Below are 24,982 nucleotides of genomic sequence, written 5' to 3'. Positions count from 1 at the left end.
ATAAAATAAAGGAAAAAAAAAACCTACTCCATTATTCACCTCACTCATTTTGAACACCTCCCAATAACCTATAACATCTGTCAACTCGTCTCCGGCAATCCTAATGGGCTTCCCTCTCATTTTCAATCCTAGTGTGTTGCGTCTCTACCTACGCGTCGTACCAGCCCTCCACCTGCACACCTCTCCAAGTCCTCTTCCAAAAAAATTTCAACCGTCTTCTGGACCATGAACTCTACCCCAACATATACTCGTCCTACCAACTCTGAATCCATACCACTCCCCCCCTCCCCTCCATCCCCCAAAGGGGCTCGCTCCTCATCCTCCTTCTAACAATACCACCACTTGCAAAGTAGGTTAGAAATCAGATTAATAATGTTGCTGACGCAGCATATGTTCGCTTTATCGGGCAACAACAAAGTTATTGACTATGGATGGTATTGTCTGAATGGGAATAATGAAGTCACTGTAAAAAAGTGATTAATGTTGGCACTTATCTTGAATGGATTCCCACGTGGATTTCGTCGAAGTTGTTATGGCTCATCTTGTTGATTCTAGGGTGATTCTACTTTGACTGCTAGAAGGTCCGGATCTGTATTTTAGCAATATTTGAAGACCTAACAAAAGTGTTTTTCAGGAAATTCTTAATGATCAAACAATCCCAAATCGGAACAATGGTATGGTAGAAATAATTTTTGACTTGGTGTTTACGACCCACATTTTTATTAAACTTCTTGGAAATTCACATATACTTCTTCTTAGTTGTCGCATCATCAAGAAAACAGTTTTGTATCAATCTTCATATATTTAATTTCCACTTTAACCAAACACAAGACTTGACTGTTCTTTTACAAAGCGAAATAACAACTTAACTTCTGCAAAGTGAAACAAAGACTGCTCTGTGCGCATTCACACCAAAACGGTTACAAGTAAGTCAAAGATTATGACAGTCTCACAGAAATGAATACACACAAGAACCATTTCACTGTAAGATATCGATACATCAGAGCACCTATACTTAAATGAAACCAAATGTGAATATTGTCACAAAAATATGTTACTTCGCAGAAAAGTAATACGATATTACTGGTATCGAGAACTGGGGTTGGAGTGCTGTAATGGTCACGTAAATAAAGAACCATTACATCCTCCCATACCACACCTCGTGCTCTTTTCCCCTTCTCTGTGGCCCTGTCCCCTTTTCTTATCAGATCTATAACCCCAATACCAGCAGCCCCTCTCTCCTCGTCTCCCACAGTCATCCCATCTCATCACCACTTCTTACCAGTCCTCATCATCACCACTCTCTTGTCTCTCTCCATACTAATCTTTATTTTCATCAACAATTTACCATCCCAGAGCAGGTCCTTTTACAGTTTTAGTGAAAGTGTACATACAGTGCTCCATTTTTAATAGTCAGTGTATCTTCCATCATGTTCAGTGTTTTTCAGGTGTTTAGTGTTCTTCAGGTGTTTTTCAAATGCTTTTAACTGTGCTGTCTGTCTGCATTTTTATCACTGGTTTCAAACAATTCATAAAAATAGCATTATATTACTTTCTTCCATTTACATCACCTTTAAAATAATTTTAAATTCATGGTACATATCTCTCCTAGTTTTTTTTTTAATTTTATTTTAGTATCTACTGGCTGAAGAGTGGGTTGTTTGTGCCACTGCCAGGGCCTACGTCCCCCCCCCCCCCCTTGGTTCTCCACCATATTTGTCTGTCTTGATACCCAAAAAGCTTTTCATCAGGTATGGAATACTGAACTGCTCTTCAAGCAACAAACAATGTTCGCATTAGAGCATCATTCCTCCTCCGCCACCCTACACACATTACAATCAACAGGTTGAGAACAGGGGTGACGAGGTGCAAGACTAATCTGAAGAAGTGGGTTATGACTGATAATGAATGTTGTGAATGTGAGGTAAGGCAGGACTCTGAACACTTGTTAGTCTGTGGTAACCTGAGCAAACCCCGTGACATGGAAGACTTGTTTGCAGTGAATAACTGTGCCATTCTACTTGCTGAACCTTGGACTTACAAACTGCAAAATTCTCTTTAATTACTATTACATTGTAGTTTTTATTATATTGTACTTTAATGCTCTTTGGACTTGGATAAATAAGTAAATAAACCACACTGCATCTTAACCCTACTGCTGGTGTGCTGCAAGGCTCTGTCTTGTTCCCCCTCTTTTACATCCTGTGCACCACCATCACCACCTAATATATGCTGCCAACACAGCCTTCCTAACTACCAAACCACACCATCCAACCCTGTCACGCCTCCCTCCAGTGTCACCTGAACCTCAGGTCAAGCAGTGCAATATATGGAAACTTCAAAGAAATCCACAGAAAGGCCAAGCCTTCATCTTTGGCCACAACACAGAAAAGCCAAGCCATTGTCTTTGACTTGACCACATCTCCCTCCATTGCAACTTCTGCTGATAACCTCACCTTTGAGTGCCCATAAGCATCATCCATTGTCTCTTGAATCTCCTGGTGGAGTGATGTAACACTATCCCTCATCAGAAGAAGCAGAGGCAGGTTCTAGCCATGTTAGATGGTGAAGATGCTACAGCCTGAACAAACAATATTTTTCCAATTACCAAACTCACAAAGAGAGGGCTCATGTTTGCCACTAGGATGGTGATACTTGTGTTGCACACATTCACGGGACACTTCCCTTCACCATGCACTTTCTCCCTCTGGCAGTATATCATTGCATCTCATTGCATGACAGTCCTGTGTGGAAACTTAAATAAATCCATAAAAAAGTGTAGCCACCATCTCTGGCCACACCACTTGGTGTTATTGCCATCTGATCTGTCTCTCCATCTAATGGCGAACACATTTTCTCACTAACACAGTAAAGTATTTAGGACTAACCATTGACAGCAAACTAAAATGGAATACACACCTTACAATTCAACATAAATCCCGAAACCAAATAAAACTGCTAACAAGCCATACCTGGGTTCTGAATCTTTGTACCATTATCTTAAAAATCCTACTAATTCCTTGAAATCCTAGAAAGATATGCACTCTACCTCATCTTCCACATGTTCCTTCATACCACAACTTGCACCCTACACCAGCTCATCCATTTTCCATAAATCCTTCTCTTCTTGAAGCAACTTTGAACCAAATACATTAACCAGAAAACTCAGTACCAGTATCCAATATCCTATCCACTAACCGCCAAACCAAGTGCCCTACTGTGCCATTGCATCCATATCGCACTTTCCATGTCTTAACCTCTCCCAACAGAGCTTCAACCAACTCTCAACAATTAGAGTCACTTAGGAAATACCATTCTGTTCATCCTACTCAACAATGCTCCACCTCACACCACCTCCTGTTTCCTCCCTCATCTATCCTACTCCTCCATAAATATTGTAGTTGCTCCCTGCAGTTCGACAGTGCCCCATTACAAAAAAAAAAAAAAAAAAAAAAAAGTTCAAATGGCTCTGAGCACTATGGGACTCAACTGCTGAGGTCATTAGTCCCCTAGAACTTAGAACTAGTTAAACCTAACTAACCTAAGGACATCACAAACATCCATGCCCGAGGCAGTATTCGAACCTGCGATCGTAGCGGTCTCGCGGTTCCAGACTGCAGCGCCTTTAACCGCATGGCCATTTCGGCCGGCGCCCCATTACACATTCCTCATCTGCTGTGTACTCGATAATATTCAAGCACCATCAACACCAGGATTATATCACAGCCAAATCAGCATAATCCCTTTTAACATTTTAACTTATGAGTAAATTAACCTAAATCTTCTCCAAATCACAAAATTTTCACTGATGTATATATTACAAAACATACATTACATAATCTGTTCAGTACAATTAAAATTTTTATTAGACATGTAAAATCTTTTGCTGAGGAGCAATATAGTTGTGATGGGGGACTGTGTAGTAAACATAGGACAAAGGTGATGGTGTGGATACCTTTGTTTTTCTTACTGATGAGATTTTTGTTGTATTGTGTTTTTTTCTACCATTGTATTCTTGCTATGTTCTGAAAAGTGTGTCCTCTGTTGTATGTTGCATGTATCCTTTTGGCAAATTAATGAAGTGTGTGTTGCTAATATTGTTTGCACTTAATTGTGGACCATCATTCCCACACCTGGAATTGGGCAGTAGTGAAAGAAAGAAAAGAAAAAAAACTTAGTAGAGTGTGGACTGAGGAAAGGAATGAAAGGGAACCTGCCTGGTAAGATTTGAACAGAGCACAATTTAGACATTGTTAACACTTGTTTTAAGAGTTACAGTTGATGTTTGTATAAATGAAAGAGACCTGGAGACACTGGACAATTTAAGATAGATTATGTAATAATAGGCAGAAATTTTGAAACATTTCCAAGAGAATATGTGGTTCTGACCATACTGTGGAAGCTATAGAATGCAGATTAAAACTGAAGAAATTCTAGAAAGGTAAGGAATTAAGAAGATGAAACCTGGAGACCTGGATGAGTCGAAAGAACCACAGGTTGTAGAAAGTTTCAAAGGGAGCATTACGCTACTGTTTTCTGAGACAGAGGAAAGCAACTCAAGAGAATTAGAATGACTAGCTTTGGGTGATGAAAAAGTGAAGGCAGTAGAGGAACAATGAGGCAAAAGGTTTAGTAGCAAACCTTAGAAAAGAGGTCTGCCCACTTAGCTAAGTGGTCAGTGCATTTGACTACCATGCAGTGGGCTCAGACGTGATTCCCAGTTGGGTCGCAGGTTTCCTCTGCTCAGGGACTGGGTGTTGTGTTGTTCTCATCATTATAGACATGCAAGTCGCCCAGAGTGGTGTCAACTGAAAAGACTTGCAACTTGGTGGTCAAACTTCCCCAGGTGGTGCCCCCTGAGCATCAATGCCACATGATCATTTCATTGTTTTTTTTTTTTTTTCTTAGAAAAGACACAAGATGATGGATTTTTTGACAAAAAGAGGAAAGATAACATTGCAGCAAATGAAACAGTAAAAAGATAATAAAGATGTCTAAAAATTGTGATTAAACAGAAAGAGCAAAATGGCAAAGTGGGAATGGTTAGAGGTGAAGTGAAAAGTCATAGAAGCATGCATAACTATAGGAAGATGGATGCTGCATACAGGAAAATTAAAGACTCCTTAGGAGAAAAGAGAAACAGTTATAAGAATATGAAGTGTTTAGATGGCATGGTGGGAGGACAGGAAGGTGAAAGGAATATGTAGGAGGAATATATAAAGGATAGAAACTCGAAGAAAATATAACGAAAAGAGAGTACCTGGAATAGATGGCATTCCTCAGAATTATCAAGATATTTGTGAGAACCAACCATAACAAGACTATTCCACCTGGTATGCAAGATATATCGAGACAGGTGAAATACTTTCTGACTTCAAGAAGAATGCAGTAATCCCAATATTAAAGACAGTAAGTGTTCACTTGTGTGAGTATTGCTGAACCATCAGTTGAATAAGACATGGTTATAAAATAACACAAATTATTTTTAGAATAATAGAAATACCGGTAGAAGATGACCTCGGGACAGATCAGTTTGATTTCTAGAGAAATGCAGGTGAAAATGAGGCAATGGTGACCCTTCAACTTCTTTATCATCTTTTTAGATTTAGGGAAAGCTTTTGACAACATTGGGTGGCACACACTATTTGAGAATCTGAAAGTATCAATACAGGGAGCACAAAGTTATCTAAAAATTGTACAGAAACTGGATAAAACTTATAGTTGCAGAAATGCTTAGGAGAGAGGTGGTAGCTGAGGAGGTTATTGGAAAGGGTTGTAGCCTATACCCGATTTTATGATAAGCAATAAAGAAAAAAATTGCCTAGATGGCATACTTAGGCTATTTTCAGTCTCTTGCAACATATAGAGTAATGTTTTGGAATTCCACCATTTGCTGCCTAAAACAACTTTTTTTTTTGTACTGCACAAGAGGCCATTCAAATAATAATGCATCATCCTTCGCAGACATACTGCAAACCCATATTCAGAATGCTTAAAATACTAACATCATTATTTTATCTGCGTTTTCAACATTTAGTTGTCACCAGGAGACGGCCTAAGAAGCCAAAAGCCAGTTCACGACCAAATAAATATAATTTGGCAGAACATTAGGAAGTGTTTCCCACTAAATATTAAAAATGCTTGAACTAATAAAAAACTTTTTTCTGTGGTAAAGAGTAATCAGAATAGTAGCAAGAAGTGTTATAAGGGCTCATTGCTCTAAATGATTTATAACAAAGACTTCTGGATATGGAACCAGTCTCGTCAGCGTTTCCCTCTAAACTTAAAAAAGAAATTTAAAATCAATGTCCCATGTTATACACAAATGGAGTCTGCCAAAAGAAATTAGTGATATACTCAATGTGTGAACACAATTTAATAAAAGACGTATGCTGTTTAAGAAGCAAATTTTATAAAATTTTGGAAGGCAAGTATGTAACATTAGCAATTGTGTGTACCATAATTTTTTGTTTTATTCATAAATAATAACATTAAACTTGCTTTTAAGAGTCTGAAAACATCCATACAATTAATTTTTTATTGATTGTAAGCAATTAAATGAATAAACATCACATCTAATGTTCTCAAAATAAAATGATACGTGCTTCCCCAGCAGCAGCAGTCCTGTGACAGCATTGGGCTTGGATAGTTCTTGCAATGCCCAGTGTGGGTGCAGTCCTGCCCAGTTTGACCCAGTGTGTGGTGCAGATGGTGTCATGTACTACTCACCGTGCTATGCTGGCTGCCGCAGTGAGGTGCTCCTCTCCAATGTTAAGGTATGTGCCATCATCCTGTATATGAATTATTTAGTTTAGTAATTAGTAACTGTTCATGCAATGATCATTTTAGAATGATGTATGATTTCTCAGCTGAATGCTGGCGAAAATATATGTCATATATACAGACATATAAGTGTACACATGTGTATAATGAGGCAGGAACAGTTGTTTGGTTGTAACATTGTGAAGGAACTATCTTGGCTTTTGCCTGAAGTGATTTAAGAAAACCAGTATGAACATGAACCACCATCCTCCCCGAAGTGTCTTAGCAATTGCACTACCAGCACCTCATTATATCTACATACTTGGAACACATTGGCTGCTTAACATAAAGAATAACTATATTACATTAATTTAGTTTCTCAACGTGTGTCACTGCACACTACGCAAACACTTGCAGCTGCAGAGCTGTTCAAGTTGTGATGGAAATATAAATTATGAGAGGAACAGCAAGAGTCACAAGAGACATAGTTTCTATCTCAATAAGTGGTTTTGCTTAAAGATTTTGGGTGGCTCTGTCAAAGAGGGTATCTCCAGCTTTGTCAATTGGCATGTCACTTTCCATCCAGTGGAAAGTGGTTTCCACACTGTTAACTCCATTTATTATCTACCATATGACCTCTCTCTTTTTTTCTCCCCTTTTCAAAGTGTAAGTTTTGTGTGAAGAGACTTTAAGTAATGGAATGTAAATTTATTGACAGGGCAGCTTATAAAATATTTGAAAATATTGGTAATTGGTTCAAATCAAATAGATTGTCTTTCAGTTTCTGACAAAAGTCAGTACTTTCCAGTTGACGATATAGCATGTAGCAGTAATCTTATCAGAAATAGAATAAAAAAGTAAACTATAACAATTCAAAACCTGAACTGGAAAACCCACATAATAGAGGTAACGAATCACTGTAGCTGAACAACTTTTGCAGTATGTGTGATCATAGCCATAGGTGATTTAAAAATTAAGAAGCTTTTTCATTATTACTATTCCATTCACTAGTGACTCACAGATTAATTTTCTGGAGACTTTCAACTTAAAAAGATGACACTTTCAGAATGCAAACACCAGGTAGAAATAATATTCCTGACGTCCCTAGATGATCAAGCAGTGATGTCCTAAACAGCTTGAATGTTGACAACTTAATGTCCTTTGCCATTATCAGTATGCAGTCCTATCCACTCTGAAAGCAAAAGTAATATAGTAGAGTTTAAGAAAACACAGACCACCCAACTGTTGCCCAGTACCTTTCAAATGAGTGGTCAAGGCCAGATTTATACACGGAAAACTCTATAGCATATTTAAGGACTATCAGCTCACAAAAATAATTGGATCTCTATAACAAAACAGACAGTTTTATGTAATCCTGAAGGGCACTGACAAAAGAATGGTCTAGCCCTGGGCACTGTTGAATTGAATTTGTGGTAAGGACAATGGGACCAAACTGCTGAGGTCATCGGTCCCTCCCTCGGCACTGTCCAGGCCGTGCCAGTATCCAGGATATCTATGACTAGTTGCAACAGTTGTGGGGCAACTTGACTCACAAGACGATGCAACAGCTTTATGACACCCTGTACAACTGAATCAATGCATGTATCCAGGCCAGAGGGGGTGCAGTGTTATTGTAAATTTGACTCGATTCTATAGTCATAAAAATAACATCACATACAACCCCCCACTACATCCCCCCCCCCCCATCCTCCCACAAACCATGAAGTTTCTTTCATTTCTTGAGTTCCTGGTGAGTGCTTCAGTTTTTTTTATCAAGCAGTGTACATTAATATATTAAAAACAAAGATTCCATGACTTACCAAACAGGAAGGTGCTGGTAGATAGGCACAATAAAAAACATACAAACACACACACAAAATTTCAAGCTTTAGCAACCCACGGTTGATTCATCAGGAAAGAGGGAAGGAGAGGGAGAGATGAAAGGATGTGGGTTTTAAGGGAGAGGGTAAGGAGTCATTCCAATCCCGGGAGCGGAAAGACTTACCTTAGGGGAAAAAAAGGACAGGTATACACTCGCACACACACACATATCCATATCCATGTCTGTATATGTGTGGATGGATATGTGTGTGTGTGCGCGAGTGTATACCTGTCCTTTTTTCCCCCTAAGGTAAGTCTTTCCGCTCCCGGGATTGGAATGACTCCTTACCCTCTCCCTTAAAACCCACATCCTTTCATCTTTCCCTATCCTTCCCTCTTTCCTGACGAAGCAACCGTGGGTTGCAAAAGCTTGACATTTTGTGTCTGTATTTGTGTGTTTTTTATTGTGCCTGTCTACCAGCACTTTCCCGTTTGGTAAGTCATGGAATCTTTGTTTTTAATATATTTTTCCCACATGGAATGTTTCTTTCTATTTTATTTATATCATTAGTGTACATTAATATTATGACATGCTTTCAGGTTTATAGCTGAGTTGATGATTCCACTTCGTACACACCATTTTGCCAACTGACCTAGTCATCTTCTTCAGATGTTCTGACCAGTTGTCTTATGTGTTCATTCCCTGGACTCCCACCCACCCAGGATGGCGTGTGCTTTTACCTGTAGTATCTGAAAAAGATCACTATGTCAGTTGTCAAAAACTTGAACACTGAATGGCTCTGTGTGAAGTCCTTTGCTGTTATTGGTTTTTATGGATGAATTACTACAACAGTTATCTGTAGCTGATGTATTAATTTTTGAATATGATACCATTTTCTTTTATTAAAGGAGTAAATGAAGCAGATCTGAAGCAGAAAACCAAAGTAAGAAGGGAGGAGGTAGGAAAATGGTTTTCCCATAACTGTTTGGCAGTGAATGATAAAAAAAGTGTGTGTCTTTTACTTAAGAAACAAGGAACAATCTAACGTAGTAATGGAATTTGGGACTGTAAACTTCAGGAGGCCTTCAAACAAAATTCTTAGAAGTATGAAAAAATGGGAAAGCCATTAAACAGAAAACTAAGTGTACCACACTGAACCCTTAAACTTTAGATAAGAGAGATAAAAGGTGTATCAATTGTATAAGAGGGGTTTGCCAAAGTGAACAGTCTATCAAAATTTTGACTGTGCAAGCAATTATATATGGAGTAAGTTTTGTTAGGTTCTGGCTGTATTAAACAGAAATTTTCGTAAGTATGAAAAAGAGAGAGAGAGAGAGAGAGAGAGAGAGAGAGAGAGAGAGAGAGAAATTATAAGAAAATGCAAAGAGCAAGTCTGTATAAAAAGATGTGCTGCATAAATCAAAAATTTTATTCTGTTCTTTACCTCAGAGACTCAAGCATATTTCAGAATTGCAAAAGTTAAAAAAATACTGAAAGACCATGCTGACAGACAACAGCTTCTATAGAATTGATGAATTTATGAAACATTAACATTAAATTAATGCAATTTCTAAGTTAATTCTTCCGTGACATGATAAAATGGTCCCAGTAATACATTAACATTAAATTAATGCAATTTCTAAATCAATTCTCCTGTGACATGATAAAATGGTTTCAACAATACATTAACATTAAATTAATGCAATTTCTAAATTAATTCTCCTGTGACATGATAAAATGGTCTCAGTAATAGTGTAATGTGACAGTGACATATCTGTGTAAATGGTTTCCAAATAAATACAATGCAATATGATCAAGAGACAGTTTACAAAATCAATCAATCAATCAATCAATCAGACAGTTTACAATATTTACAATACAGCAGAAATATAAGCTGTACAAACATGTAACATGAGTTATGTAAAATTGTGTGTAGGTATTTGTAATTATTTAAATTGTTAGTAGTTATGTGCATTTAATCAATGTACAGATGCTGACAACATGCATCTGTGCATATTGTCTGTGAATGTACAAATAAATTATCAATTAAATGGTCATCTAAGCTAGATAGTTATTAAAAGTCAGTACCTCCATTAGACTGTTGCTTATTTACAGTGTTACATTTACACTTACCCAATCATGATTTTGGCTTCAAAGTGCCATTATCAAGTGTTTTAAGTGTTATTAATTGCTTGGGACAACAGTATTCCATGAGATGTCATACTGTCGTCCCAAGCAATTTATAACACTTAAAACACTTGATAATGGCACTTTGAAGCCAAAATCATGATTGTGTAAGCGTAAATGTAAGACTGTAAATAAACAACAGTCTAATGGTGGTACTGACTTTAAAGAAATATAATATGACTGTGGACCCACATTATCAAAAAATTATTCAGCTAGATATCTCATAACATACCTTCCATCAATCACATTGAAAAAAATAGCTTAGAAATTATGTTAATATCTTTGATTTTAAACAAAAGGTGTGTTAAATAAGCAGACAATTTGAGTTAGGTTTGTTCAAAAATGTAGCGAATGCTATTCACCATAAGTGTATTTGCCATTTAGACTGATATCTGTAGCTTTTTATTTTTGATAGCTGTAGAACCTCAGCAGTTTCATCAGAGTAAGAAAATTACTACATTTGGTGTGTTAGATAGGCAGTTATTACCAGCTCTTGAAACAGATCAGCCATTATGAAGTGTATGTTAGAGGTTGCTTAATAGAGCAGTTATTCTTTGCCTTCTTACACACTCTGCAGGGAAAAGAGATACTGTCTATGCTTCTGTCTATATACACAATATAAAATTTAAATTAAAAGTATTAATTTCTATCACATAACACAGGATAAACTGTAGTCTAAGATGCAGGTTGCTACTCAGACCCCAGAGAATTTTATTTACAAGATTGACTTGCAAAATGTCAAACAGTACTGAAACTACAAAAAAAGACAAAGAACTGCACATAACATCAGTACAAATAATGTGTTTCAGGTAGATATAAATTATGTGGAATGGGCATTGCTATAGCATAATATTAGCATAAAATTTCCTGAAGACAAAAATTAGCCAGATATTGTATTAAGTTATTAAGAGATTATAAATAGTTTCACCCACCATCATCAGGCACAGAGCAACATTTATTTATTTCTTTATCATATGGAAAAAACAGCAAATATTGAGAAATACATACAGTTTACAATAATACATTTAAGGATTTAGGCACAGAATTAATATGTTCAATAAAATTAAAAAGAGGACATTTGAACTATAAAATTAGGACCATTAATTAAAACAAATACATTTAATCAGAGTTCAACATCTGCCAAATGAAGCCAATTGATAGACGAGGGAGCAGCATTAATAAAATCACTGAATGGTGCTGCATATTTTCTCAGAGGGCAATCTCTGACAATATGCTGAATGGTTTGTTCTTGGGCTCCACAATCACAGGCTGCGGAGAGTCTCAGAAACCCTGTCTGTGCATCAGATGATTGCACCTGTCGTGACCGGCTCCTACCCTCTTCAATCGTGTCTACTCACTTGCCTTCAGATTACATGCTGATAGACTGGCAGATGGGTCTTGAACACCTTTATGTTTTATTGTTGCAGCATTCCACCTCTTGCACCACTCTTATTTAAGGTCAAGTTTCATGTTGTTTCTTCAATCATGCCACAGTTGAGTGCATGATATCACAGTCAGGAAGAGGGTCATTGAAGACAAAATGACATTAAAATCACAATACTAAACTATTGGCTCAGTTTTAGAAACTGAGATACTATTTCACTGCCCAGTGGCTACAGATATGAGCAATATTACTAGACATACTATCAGCACTGGAAAACAATTTGTACTACAGTAATTAGATAGGCTCTGAGTGTTGGCAGGATGGCTACTGGTCCTTTATTAAATTTCAAGCTTGTTTCTCAATCAAACAATTTCATCACATGTCCTCTAAGTAGAGTATTTCTCTATTACAATACAACAGTACAGAACCATACAAAACAGGTCTACAAAATCAGTAGTTTGTATTGTTAACTTTTTCTGTCCTGTTGTTTTCTCAAATTGCACACTACTTTGTGTGTTAATAGATTTCCCCTGTTTAAGTCTCAGTGCTTGCTGACATATCCAAAACTGTAAACAACTGAACAAGCAGGCTGAACATCACATAGTTATCATGGAAAAACATGAATATTGAATTTTTGAATGATGAAATTTTATATTTTTAACTAAGAAGTTAAGCAGTTTTGTCAGTTAATGAAAAAAAATTTTTTGTTGTAATACTACAGACCCTAGTGAATTTAGAAAGTCATTAAATAGGACACTCATACCACAAGAATTTGCATGCACTTTGCACACCTAATTACACTGTGGCTATAATATAGTGTAAAATGATACAAATCCCACTTTTTTTTTTGTTCGTTGTTTATTGTAGTGTTTGGTTGTTGCGGACATCACATGACATTTGTTAAAGTTCGTTTGTTGATCCTTCGACTCAGTTTTTTATTACAGAGGCCAACCAGCTCTCTCACCCTAAATGTGAATGACATTTGAGACTTCAGAGAAGTTAAACAACAAGTCAAAAATATATTTGTTTGCATCATATCATCCAGTTTGAATTTGGTAATTTCTTCAGTTAGAAAATATAATTTAAGTAAGATTAAACATCAGCTAGTACTGAGGCTTACCTTGCATGTGAAGAAGGTATATGAAGTAGACAGATGTTGCATGAATGTCCCACATGTACACTCTGGCAAGTTATAAAATATTAGTTTCATATCAGGAGTAAAGATAATAACTCACCCTATAGCTGAGGTTTAGAGTGGTCAATAGGCACATAATCAAGACTGAAAATGTTGAAAAGCTTTTGAACAATGTCCTTCAGAGCTGACTAATACAGAATTCACACAGGCACACAAGCATACACATGCAGGGCTCCATTGTTCCTACTGTGTTTATCTGAATTTTGTGATTTGTATTTTATACATCTTGAAATGCCAATGTTGTTTTTTAAATACCTATGTGTTGATACAGCTTGGTTTTGAAATTTCTTGTTATTTTTAATAGATTTCACTTTCCTCGTCTATTTATTTTATGCAAGGGCACTGATGACTTCAATATTTAGCACCCTAAAGCTCTAATGATCATCATCATCCATTGTTCTGATTATATTGTATCAGTGAGGCTATGTTACCATGTTCGTATTGATTTGGTTTAGCATTAGTTTGTTGTGTTATGAATCCATATAGACTGTGATGACACAGTGGGTATTAAAAATGTTTAGCATTGACTCCTCCTACTTCTGTTTTTGGTAATGAGTCGAAGAGCTTTCTTATGTTCTTGTACATATTCCACTTAATTAATGTAAAACATTGTGTAACATATAGGTGACTGCTAATGAAATTATCATAATTATTTTGACCATGGCAAGCTTGTAAAGTCTTTCTGCTTTGTTTCAGGTTTATACGGACTGTGCTTGTATATCAGATGCAGGACGCAACCTTACAGACCTTTGGTCAGAAGCAGGGGATGGCTACTTTCAAGCAGAAAATCGCATGTGTGCCTCAGAATGCCCCTACCTTTGGCCATTTGTTGTCCTTGCATTCTGCACCATGTTTTTCACATTCCTCAGCACAATGCCTGCTCTTTCTGCAACACTAAGGTACAACATTTTACTATTAATATTTATAGTAATATAGATATATGGCAACAGCTATGGTGATAAGCAACTGAGTTACTCTTAGTTAGTTAGTTTCATGTTCCATAGATCATTTGCACTATAAATTGTAATGATGTGGAATGAGTCATTATATTCATATCACAAATTATTTTGTAAATACGCCTATATGCTGATCAGTTACAGATGATTTATTTTTTATTGTTATTTATTTATTCTTTAGAAAGATATTGGTTAGTAATTCCTACCCACCACTTTTTTACACATTGCAATAATAGAAATTCTGTTCTGGAATAGGGGGAGTTGTCAAGGAGAAATCTTTTCAATTAATTTTCAACTTTTACTTTGCTGTGTGTCAGACATTTTATGTCACTGGGTAAGTGATAAAAAGTTTTGGTTGTGGCATTGACCATCCGTATTTTTGAGCATTGAACACTGAGCTGAGTAATTGTTGTAGGAGTTTCAAACTGTGCTTTTTCCAGTTTAAATTTTCATCATTATGGGCACTTAAGAATTTTGAAGTTTCCACTGTATTTATTGTTTCCTCGTCATGTGTTAGGAGGCGTAGTACCCAACATTTTCATAACTCAATATGTTGTAACTTTTTAAAATGGAGGGTGAGACTATTTGCAGAAAACCAGTCAGTCATACTTTTATACTTTTAAGAACATTCTTTATCATTTCTTCTGTTGCTTATATGTGCTTGGCTTAGATACAACACTAGTGTCATCTGCAAAAAGAACCAATTCTGCTTGTTGCATATTAGTTGGAAGGTCATTCACATATACGAGGAGGAATAGTGAACCTAAAACTGGGTGTTACGGAACTCCATACATGATTTCTCCCCAGTAATAATAATGTTTCTGGGCTACATTGGTTGAATTACTGAGTACAATTTTTTGCAGTTTTTTTGTTAGATATGGCACTATACAATGGCTGGTTGTACTGACAATGCCACAAAATGTCAGTTTATCTATAAGAATATTGTGATTCACAAAGTCAAATGTCTTAGGCCACAGAAAATACCAACCGGTTCTGTTTTGTTATTTAGGGCTTGTAAAATTTAGTGAGTGAACATGTAAATGACATTCTCAATAGAGCGATTCTTCTGAAATCCAAACTATGATTTACTGAAGATATTACGGTTGCTCTGGTAAGATATTACACAGTCCAGTCACTAAATTGACCTCTGCATATGTTCGACTTCAACATGCAACAATCAACTCATAGATTGCAGGTGGCAGCAGCACTAGCAGTGGAGGGTATATACAGCATGTTGGAGGAAGGGGAGGGGAGGACGTAGAAAAAAGAGCAATCTTTGTCAAAATGTGAAAATGGAAGGATGTATTTAATGTCCAAAATAGCATAATCATTGGTTTTCAGACCAAGGGTGAAAGCATTTCTGAAGTGGCTAAGTCTGTAAACTGTTTGCATGCTGCCATTGTTAAAGCATACAGTGCATGGCAAAATGGCGCTACCTGAAACTGAGTCGATGCATCTGTGGTGCACCATGAGCCATAGATGACAGGATTAAATGACGGCTGTGGAGATGTGTGTGGGTGAATAGATGTGCAGATGTTGAGTAACTGATTGCCAAGATGAAACAAGGAACTACCAAAAGTGTCTCCTCAACAACCATTCATTGAACATTGTTGCATATGGGCCTCTGCAGCAAGCACCTGGTTCACGCTCCCATGCTGACTGCTGTTCGTTGGCAATGGAAGCTGCAATTTGCAAGTCAGTACCGCAGCTGGATGTTCACTGAACTTTACATTCGCTGAGTGGCAACAGTTGGCCTTTTCAGATGAATCACATTCTATGCTCCAACAGTCAGATGACCATAGGTGTGTATTTCTTGAAACATCTGAAAGTGAACACCCTACATGTCTTATGGTTTGGGTGATCTCGTCATTCTGGAAGGCAAAATTGATCAACACAAGTATGATCTATCCTTGGGGACCATGTCCACCCCCACATGCAATTTTTTTATCGTTGACGTGATGGCATCTACCAGCAGGACAACATAGTATGTCACACAGCTTCCAGTGAGCACATGTGGTTTGAGGAGCACCAGTATTTCACTGTACTCTCCTGGCCACCGAACTCCTGGGCTTTAAACTCAACTGAGAATCTGTGGAACCTGCTCAATTGGGCTATTTGCAATATGGATCCTCAACCAAGAAACCTAGCACAGCTGATTACTATACTGGAGTCACCAAGGCTCCACATTCCTGTCGGTACTTTCCAGAACCTCATTGCCTCTCTTCCTGCCCACCTCACAGTGATCCACACTGCAAAAGTTGGTTATTCAGGCTTTTGACAAGTGGTCGCATTAAAGTGACTGGACAGTGTAATTTAGAGTACATGACCTCAAAAATTTTGGAAAATTATGTTAGTGATGAAATAGGTTGGTAGTTGTTATCGTCTCTCCTGTCGCCTTCCGTATAAAGGTGTTTAACAATGGTGTATTTCAGTCCCTCTGAAAAAATGTCCTGTGTTGGTGATGGATTACATATTTCAGAAAAGACAGCACTTATTATATATTAACAAGTCTTTAGTGCTCTGCCAGAAACACCATAAAATCCAGATGAGCTCTTATTTTTGAGAAAATGTGTATTTTTCTCGATTTGAGAAGAAGGATAGTTGCTTTTTCAATATACTGTGATTTTTCACTTGAATTGTTTATCTCTGCATTTTCTAATATATTTAAGAAATGATTATTAAATATACCATACAGCAAGTGCAAAGTCTGTGAAAATCATGACAGCGTGCCGTGCCAAACTATTCTATTCACTGATGTGAGAGAAGACTTCTCCCTTTGATGTAACATTTAATTGTAATCTGTTTGCTTATCATTTTATAAAACTGCATGAAACTCACTAAACAAATCAATTATATTACTGTGCGGTGCATTTGCTTCTACATTTGTACCCTGCAAGTGACATTACAGCGTATGGTAGAAGGCACTTCTAGTACCATTGTTTTTTCCCCCTTCATTGTTCCATCCCACAGACACGCAAACAGGCAAACGAGAGTGTGTATATACTAGGCCTAAGAAAATCTCTCGACCTGTCTTAAATACCAATGTTTTTCGTGTTCCACTAATGAATAAATACGATGTTCTAAGTGCAGACAGCTCAGAATCACGGACAAAAAACCTCAGTGTAACAGGTAACTGCTCGGAAAGATCTGTTGAACAAAAAAGTGCCAGCAGAAACACGTTACCATCAAATACTATTAAACGAAAAAATCGTGTGAGAGCAACTTGTAATAAAACTGAACACGAGACAAAAAAGGAAACAGAGAAGAAGGAAGAAATATACATATTATCGACGAGTCATGGCAAGGGACTGGCTACAATCATGTCTGATATGCAGTCCGAATATAAAGTGATTGGAATTTCGAAACCTGGTGCTCCTCTACGAGAAGTGCTGAAAAACTGTGAAAGTTCCGTGAAAAGCAACGTCAACTGTGTCATAATCGGAGGGGGAAACGATGTCTATAAAAATGAAAGCAGCCTTGCTGTAAGAACACTGAAAGAATCGCTAGGAAAAATTTCACAGGCGAAGGTATTTGTTGTAAACATTCCCTACAGACACGACTTAACGGAAGACTCGTGTGTAAACAAAGAAATCATCGCGACAAATCGGAAATTCAGGAAGATTTGTAGCGGTTTTGTACACACAACTTTCATTGAAGCAACGAGTTCAGTAAGAGAGCATTTTACTAGACATGGACTGCACAGAAACAACCTAGGCAAGAAAGTGCTGGCCAAAGAAATTCTCCAGGTGATAAAGACAGCAGGAGTGGGTGCCTATGTAAAAATAGCACTACCTGCAACAGGTTTTCTGCCAATGACAACAGAAAAGAAAAGTGCACCAACAGCATATGAGGAAGAAACATCTGCAGATACACCCTATGATGAAAAAATTACAACTGTGCAAACATGTAAAGCATCACAGTCACCAGTGGCATTATCAGTAGCAGCAGTGGAAAAGGAAGTAACAGTAGCATCAACAGCAGAAGTTTCACCAGCAACAGTAACTATAGTGCCTCTAAAAGGAGAAATGAGAATTGCGGCAGGAGAAGCAGCATCAAGTGTTACGTGTAGATGGAAAACAGCACCTCCTGTCCGTCTAAATGATTTTTTAGTGGAAGGCAGCAAGATGAAGCAGCCCAGGAGATAAGTAGTGTAACAAATTTCACAACACCTCACCAAAACGTTCAGTCTAAAATAAACAACAATTATGATCTTAAAATTTGCTATCTGAATGTTCAAGGACTAATAGATAAAGAATTTATTGTAAACAGTTTTGGACTAGATAACAAATTTGATATTTTCTGTCTGAGTGAACATTGGGTTACTGAGAGTGTACTTACAGTTGTCAAACTTGATAACTATAATGTAGCAAATAGTTACTGTAGAAAACTGCATATAAGAGGTGGTGTGGCAATATATATTAATCAGTCATTCAGCTGCTCCATTGTTAAGATGGACCTAGATTATTTATGTGAGGAACAGAACTTTGAAGCCACTGGTATAGTTATGGACAGTCTTAAGTTAGTAATAGTATCCCTTTACAGGTCACCTAAGGGTATCATCAATGTATTTCTAGAAAAATTGGACATGCTGTTAGATGTACTAAGAGGGACCAGATGGTTGCATTATGACATAGTAATTGGTGGAGATCTGAATGCAGATTTTGATATAACAACACATAAACGTACTGTGACTGAGTTGAAAAACCTTTTAAGACAGTGCAATTTGCACTCAATCAATAACAGGCCCACAAGAGATAAAGCATGTCTTGACAATATTTTTGTCAACTTTAAAACTACAGAAGAATCATGTGCTGTTACAGCGTTTCCATTTTCAGATCATGACTCTGTATCTTTAAACTATACAAGTAGGTTCTGTATTGATAATAGTAATATTCCTAAGCCTGTCCCAAAAGTTATAATCACCAGGCCTGTCACAGATGACAAAATTGTTCAGCTCTGTAAGTCCCTTGCTGAGAGAGACTGGTTCAACCAATGTCATGGTGACAAGTTATAGTCTTAGTGCTGATTTGTCAGGGAAACTATTATTTGAGAGATTTTTTAAAACATTTCTGACACAATTTAATGACAATATCCCCATAAAGAAATGCAAATTAACTGACAAAGGCTTTACAAACAGGGCTACAAACAGACAAAATTCATGGTTCACTAAACAATTATCAAGTATGAAAAACCAAGTTATGGTGTTGCGCAATATATGTAGCAATCAGAAAACAGAACATGCCAGATTAGCCTATATAAAATGCAGGAATGAGTATAAAAAAGCCATCATGGAAGCCAAAAAAGCACATAATTTCAATACCATTGATAATTCCACAAATAAGTGCAAAGCTGCATGGAAATTAATAAATGGTGTTGCTAAAGATGTAAGAAGCAAAAAAATTAATATAAGTCCCCAAAAATTCAATGATTTCTTTATTAAATCTGTTGAAAATGTAGGAAATACTATAATCAAACCTGATATCAGTTCATCAGAGTTACTTTCTAAAAATGTTTGCAGAACACCAACAGACACAGGTACGTTTATGTTCTCCGAGGTCTCACCTAGTCATGTCCTAAGCATTGTAAAACGGATGAAATCTTCAGACAGTGTAGATATATACGACATATCCTGTAATTTACTAAAGAAAGTAATAGACTATATTGTGTACCCCTTAACATTCTGTATAAATAAATGCATATCTGAAGGATATTTTCCCGAAGAACTCAAAGTGGCTAGGGTAATTCCAATATATAAAAAGGGAGATATGGACTCACCTTGCAGTTACAGACCAATCTCCATAGTCCCAGCTTTTTCTAAAATACTGGAATGTGTAATTTACCAACAGCTATCTGTCTATTTTGAAAAATTAGGAATAATTAGTGAATCTCAGTATGGTTTTAGGAAAAAGTTGTCTACTGTGGATGCTATAGACTTTGTAGTCAAATACTTACATCAAGTGTTTGAGGATAAGGGCTATGCTCAACTCACATTTTGTGATCTAAGCAAAGCTTTTGACTGTGTAAAGCATAAGCCACTCCTAGAAAAACTGGAATTCTATGGCATTAGACATAACAGCCTTAAATTAATAAAATCATATCTTCAGAATCGTAAGCAAGTTGTTTGTGTAGGGAGAGAAATGTCGAGTATAGAGCAAGTCAAGGTAGGTGTTCCGCAGGGATCTGTGCTGGGCCCCTTTTTGTTCCTGATAATGATAAATGATCTGCCGTCATTTATCAAGTCCACCACTGTGTTGTATGCAGATGATACAACATTTCTTAATGCTAGTGAGGATTTCAATAGCCTTAAAACTTGTGCAGCAAAGACAATTGACCAAGCATCCTATTGGTTCAAGGCAAATGGATTCCTGCTGAATGAAAACAAAACACAGCAGATGGTCTGTAGTCTTAGAGACAAGCTTCTGTCAGATGATCCAAGTTATGTCAAATTTTTGGGGGTATACATTGATGATAAATTATCTTGGGGTCAACATGTACAATATATTAGTGGTAAATTGTCTAGAGTTATTTACCTGTTAAGGCGACTTATGGATTGTGTTCCTGAAAAATGTTAGAATATCCTATTTTTCATTCTTTCAGAGTATAATAACATATGGAATTATTTTGTGGGGGAACTCTAGCTGCGTATGTGACATATTAATACTGCAAAAAAAAGCTATTAGGGTAATTACTGGTTCTGCATATAAGGCACACTGTAAACCATTGTTCTGTGAACAGAAAATCATGACTGTTATAAACTTGTACATATACTATGTTCTAATTTATACGAAGAAGAAATTACCAGAAACAAAAACCAGAGAAAATGTACACAGCCACAATACAAGAAGGAATAGGTGCCTCTATATTCCTTACCACAGGTTGTCAAAGTCACTCAACAGCTACGAAATCATGGGGTACAAATTATTAAATAAACTTCCTCAATCTGTTCAAGAATTACCTGAACAATTATTCAAACAAACAATTCATGACTGGCTAGTCCTCCACCCATTCTATGACATAAGAGAATTTATCAACTGTAATATAATACTATAATGTTAACAAGAAACCTGTGTTTCTTTCAAACTATTAATTGTATTTTAGTATGTATATGACGTTGTCTATTGCTGTAATGGCTGAATGACAATAAAATTATTATTATTATTATTATTATTATTATTTCTTTACTTTCTCAGACTTTTTAGAAGTCTGGTTATGAATGGAGTGACGCGGACCTTTATCAAGCGTCACTTCCTTTTTGCTGTACGGTACATGTTATATTGCATTTAGGAACTTTCGGGTAATTGAACATGTATCAATAATTACGGATTTCTGTAATTGTATATATATGTTTGGATGTAGCTGTATTGCATTGATGTATTGGTGGATATTGTGTGGTATGACTCCTGTAGTTGATAGTATAATTGGTATGATGTCAACTTTATCCTGATGCCACATGTCTTTGACTTCCTCAGCCAGTTGGATGTATTTTTCAATTTTTTCTCCTGTTTTCTTTTGTATATTTGTTGTATTGGGTATGGATATTTCGATTAATTGTGTTAATTTCTTCTTTTTATTGGTGAGTATGATGTCAGGTTTGTTATGTGGCGTTGTTTTATCTGTTATAATGGTTCTGTTCCAGTATAATTTGTATTCATCATTCTCCAGTACATTTTGTGGTGCATACTTGTATGTAGGAACGTGTTGTTTTATAAGTTTATGTTGTAAGGCAAGCTGTTGATGTATTATTTTTGCGACATTGTCATGTCTTCTGGGGTATTCTGTATTTGCTAGTATTGTACATCTGCTTGTGATGTGATCTACTGTTTCTATTTGTTGTTTACAAAGTCTGCATTTATCTGTTGTGGTATTGGGATCTTTAATAATATGCTTGCTGTAATACCTGGTGTTTATTGTTTGATCCTGTATTGCAATCATGAATCCTTCTGTCTCACTGTATATATTGCCTTTTCTTAGCCATGTGTTGGATGCGTCTTGATCGATGTGTGGCTGTGTTAGATGATACGGGTGCTTGCCATGTAGTGTTTTCTTTTTCCAATTTACTTTCTTCGTATTTGTTGATGTTATGTGATCTAAAGGGTTGTAGAAGTGGTTATGAAGTTGCAGTGGTGTAGCCGATGTATTTATATGAGTGATTGCCTTGTGTATTTTGCTAGTTTCTGCTCGTTCTAGAAAGAATTTTCTTAAATTGTCTACCTGTCCATAGTGTAGGTTTTTTATGTCGATAAATCCCCTTCCTCCTTCCTTTCTGCTTAATGTGAATCTTTCTGTTGCTGAATGTATGTGATGTATTCTATATTTGTGGCATTGTGATCGTGTAAGTGTATTGAGTGCTTCTAGGTCTGTGTTACTCCATTTCACTACTCCAAATGAGTAGGTCAATATTGGTATGGCATAAGTATTTATAGCTTTTGTCTTGTTTCTTGCTGTCAATTCTGTTTTCAGTATTTTTGTTAGTCTTTGTCTATATTTTTCTTTTAGTTCTTCTTTAATCTTTGTATTATCTATTCCTATTTTTTGTCTGTATCCTAGATATTTATAGACATCTGTTTTTTCCATCGCTTCTATGCAGTCGCTGTGGGTAACCAATATGTAATCTTCTTGTTTAGTGTGTTTTCCCTTGACTATGCTATTTTTCTTACATTTGTCTGTTCCAAACGCCATACTTATATCATTGCTGAATACTTCTGTTATCTTTAGTAATTGGTTGAGTTGTTGATTTGTTGCTGCCAGTAGTTTTAGATCATCCATGTATAGCAAATGTGTGATTTTGTGTGGGTATGTTCCAGTAATATTGTATCCATAATTTGTATTATTTAGCATGTTGGATAGTGGGTTCAGAGCAAGGCAGAACCAGAAAGGACTTAATGAGTCTCCTTGGTATATTCCACACTTAATCTGTATTGGCTGTGATGTGATATTATCTGAATTTGTTTGGATATTAAGTGTGGTTTTCCAGTTTTTCATTACTATGTTTAGGAACTGTATCAATTTAGGATCTACTTTGTATATTTCCAATATTTGTAGTAACCATGAGTGGGGTACACTATCAAAAGCTTTTTGGTAATCAATGTATGCGTAGTGTAGAGACCTTTGTTTAGTTTTAGCTTGATATGTCACCTCTGCATCTATTATCAGTTGCTCTTTACATCCTCGTGCTCCTTTGCAGCAGCCTTTTTGTTCTTCATTTATAATTTTGTTCTGTGTTGTATGTGTCATTAATTTCTGTGTAATGACTGAAGTTAATATTTTGTAGATTGTTGGTAGGCATGTTATGGGGCGATATTTAGCTGGGTTTGCTGTGTCTGCTTGATCTTTAGGTTTCAGATAAGTTATTCCATGTGTAAGTGTATCAGGGAATATGTATGGGTCTGCAATGTAACTGTTAAATAATTTAGTTAGATGTGAATGTGTTGAGGTGAACTTCTTTAGCCAGAAATTTGCTATTTTATCATTTCCAGGGGCTTTCCAATTGTGCGTAGAATTAATTGCTCGGGTGACTTCATGTTGCAAAATTATCACTTCAGGCATTTGTGGTATCATCTTGTATGTATCTGTTTCTGCTTGTATCCACCGTGCATGCCTGTTATGTTGTACCGGGTTTGACCATATGATGCTCCAGAAGTGTTCCATGTCTCTTATGTTTGGTGGATTGTCTATTTTTATGTGTGTGTTATCTATTGTTTGGTAAAATTTCTTTTGGTTTGTGTTGAATGTTTGGTTTTGTTTCCTTCTATTTTCACTTTTTTTGTATCTTCTAAGTCGTTTCGCCAAAGCTTGTAATTTTTGCTTCTTTTCATCTAATTGCTCTATTGCTTCTTTTATTATTATTATTATTATTATTATTATTATTATTATTATTATTCACAAATGACACATAGGTAAATGGCACATTGGTAAATCTCTGTGAGAGCTCTATTTTCTCTGATTTTCTCATTATGGCCATTTCACAAGACATGTGTGAGAGGAAACATATTGCCTGAATCTTGTTTGAATGTATGGCTCAAAATTTCAACAGTAAACCTCTTCATGGTGCACAATACGTCTTCTGAAATGTCTGCCATTGGAGTTTGTTGAGTGAGAATCTCTGTAACACTACAGCATTTACTAAACCATCCTGTGATGAAATGTTCCAGTCTTATCTCCTCTATTAATCCTACTTGGTAAGGGTCCCAGACTGATGAAGAATATTCCAGTATCAGTCAAACAAATGACATTTTAAGCCACATCTTTTATAGGTGACTCACATTTGCTTATGATTTTTGCAATGAATCTCAGCCTGGCTTCTGCTTTTCCTACAATTTGTTTCATGTGATCAGTCCACTTCAGGTCACTTTGGATTGCCACACTTTGGTAGTTTATTGTAGTTACTGTTTCCAGTAATTTGGCGTCAATAGTATAATTAAATAGTAGTGGACCTTTTGCCTATTTATGTGCATTATATTACATTTAACTACATTCAGGTTCAACTGCCAAGTCTCACAGAACCTCCAACATTACTCATTTGACCATGAATATAAACAGTTAACAGAATATTCCCTAGAACACTCCCTTGGGGTACTCCAGTTTCGGCATTCATGTGATGATTAAGACAATTTTGGAAGAACGAATTAAGTATTTTGGCCTCCTGTGTGTTATCATTCATTTCAGTCAATCAGTGA

At 36.5% G+C, this 24,982-nt stretch overlaps 1 protein-coding gene across 1 annotated transcript in view; it reads left to right on the top strand.

Annotated features, from left to right (window-relative positions):
* Positions 1–24,982, top strand: part of LOC126237477 (solute carrier organic anion transporter family member 4A1) — a 1,087,525-nt gene that overhangs the window by 1,038,632 nt on the left and 23,911 nt on the right. The window contains exons 11-12 of the mRNA XM_049947621.1: positions 6,614–6,776; positions 14,047–14,249. Coding sequence (XP_049803578.1) covers positions 6,614–6,776; positions 14,047–14,249 — 366 coding nt within the window. The remainder of the gene's footprint in view (positions 1–6,613; positions 6,777–14,046; positions 14,250–24,982) is intronic.

Source organism: Schistocerca nitens, chromosome 2, assembly GCF_023898315.1.
Source record: "Schistocerca nitens isolate TAMUIC-IGC-003100 chromosome 2, iqSchNite1.1, whole genome shotgun sequence".
In the NCBI taxonomy this organism is placed as follows: domain Eukaryota; kingdom Metazoa; phylum Arthropoda; class Insecta; order Orthoptera; family Acrididae; genus Schistocerca; species Schistocerca nitens.
The sequence above is the reverse complement of the archived record's forward strand: the minus strand, read 5'-3'. Positions and strand labels throughout refer to the sequence as shown.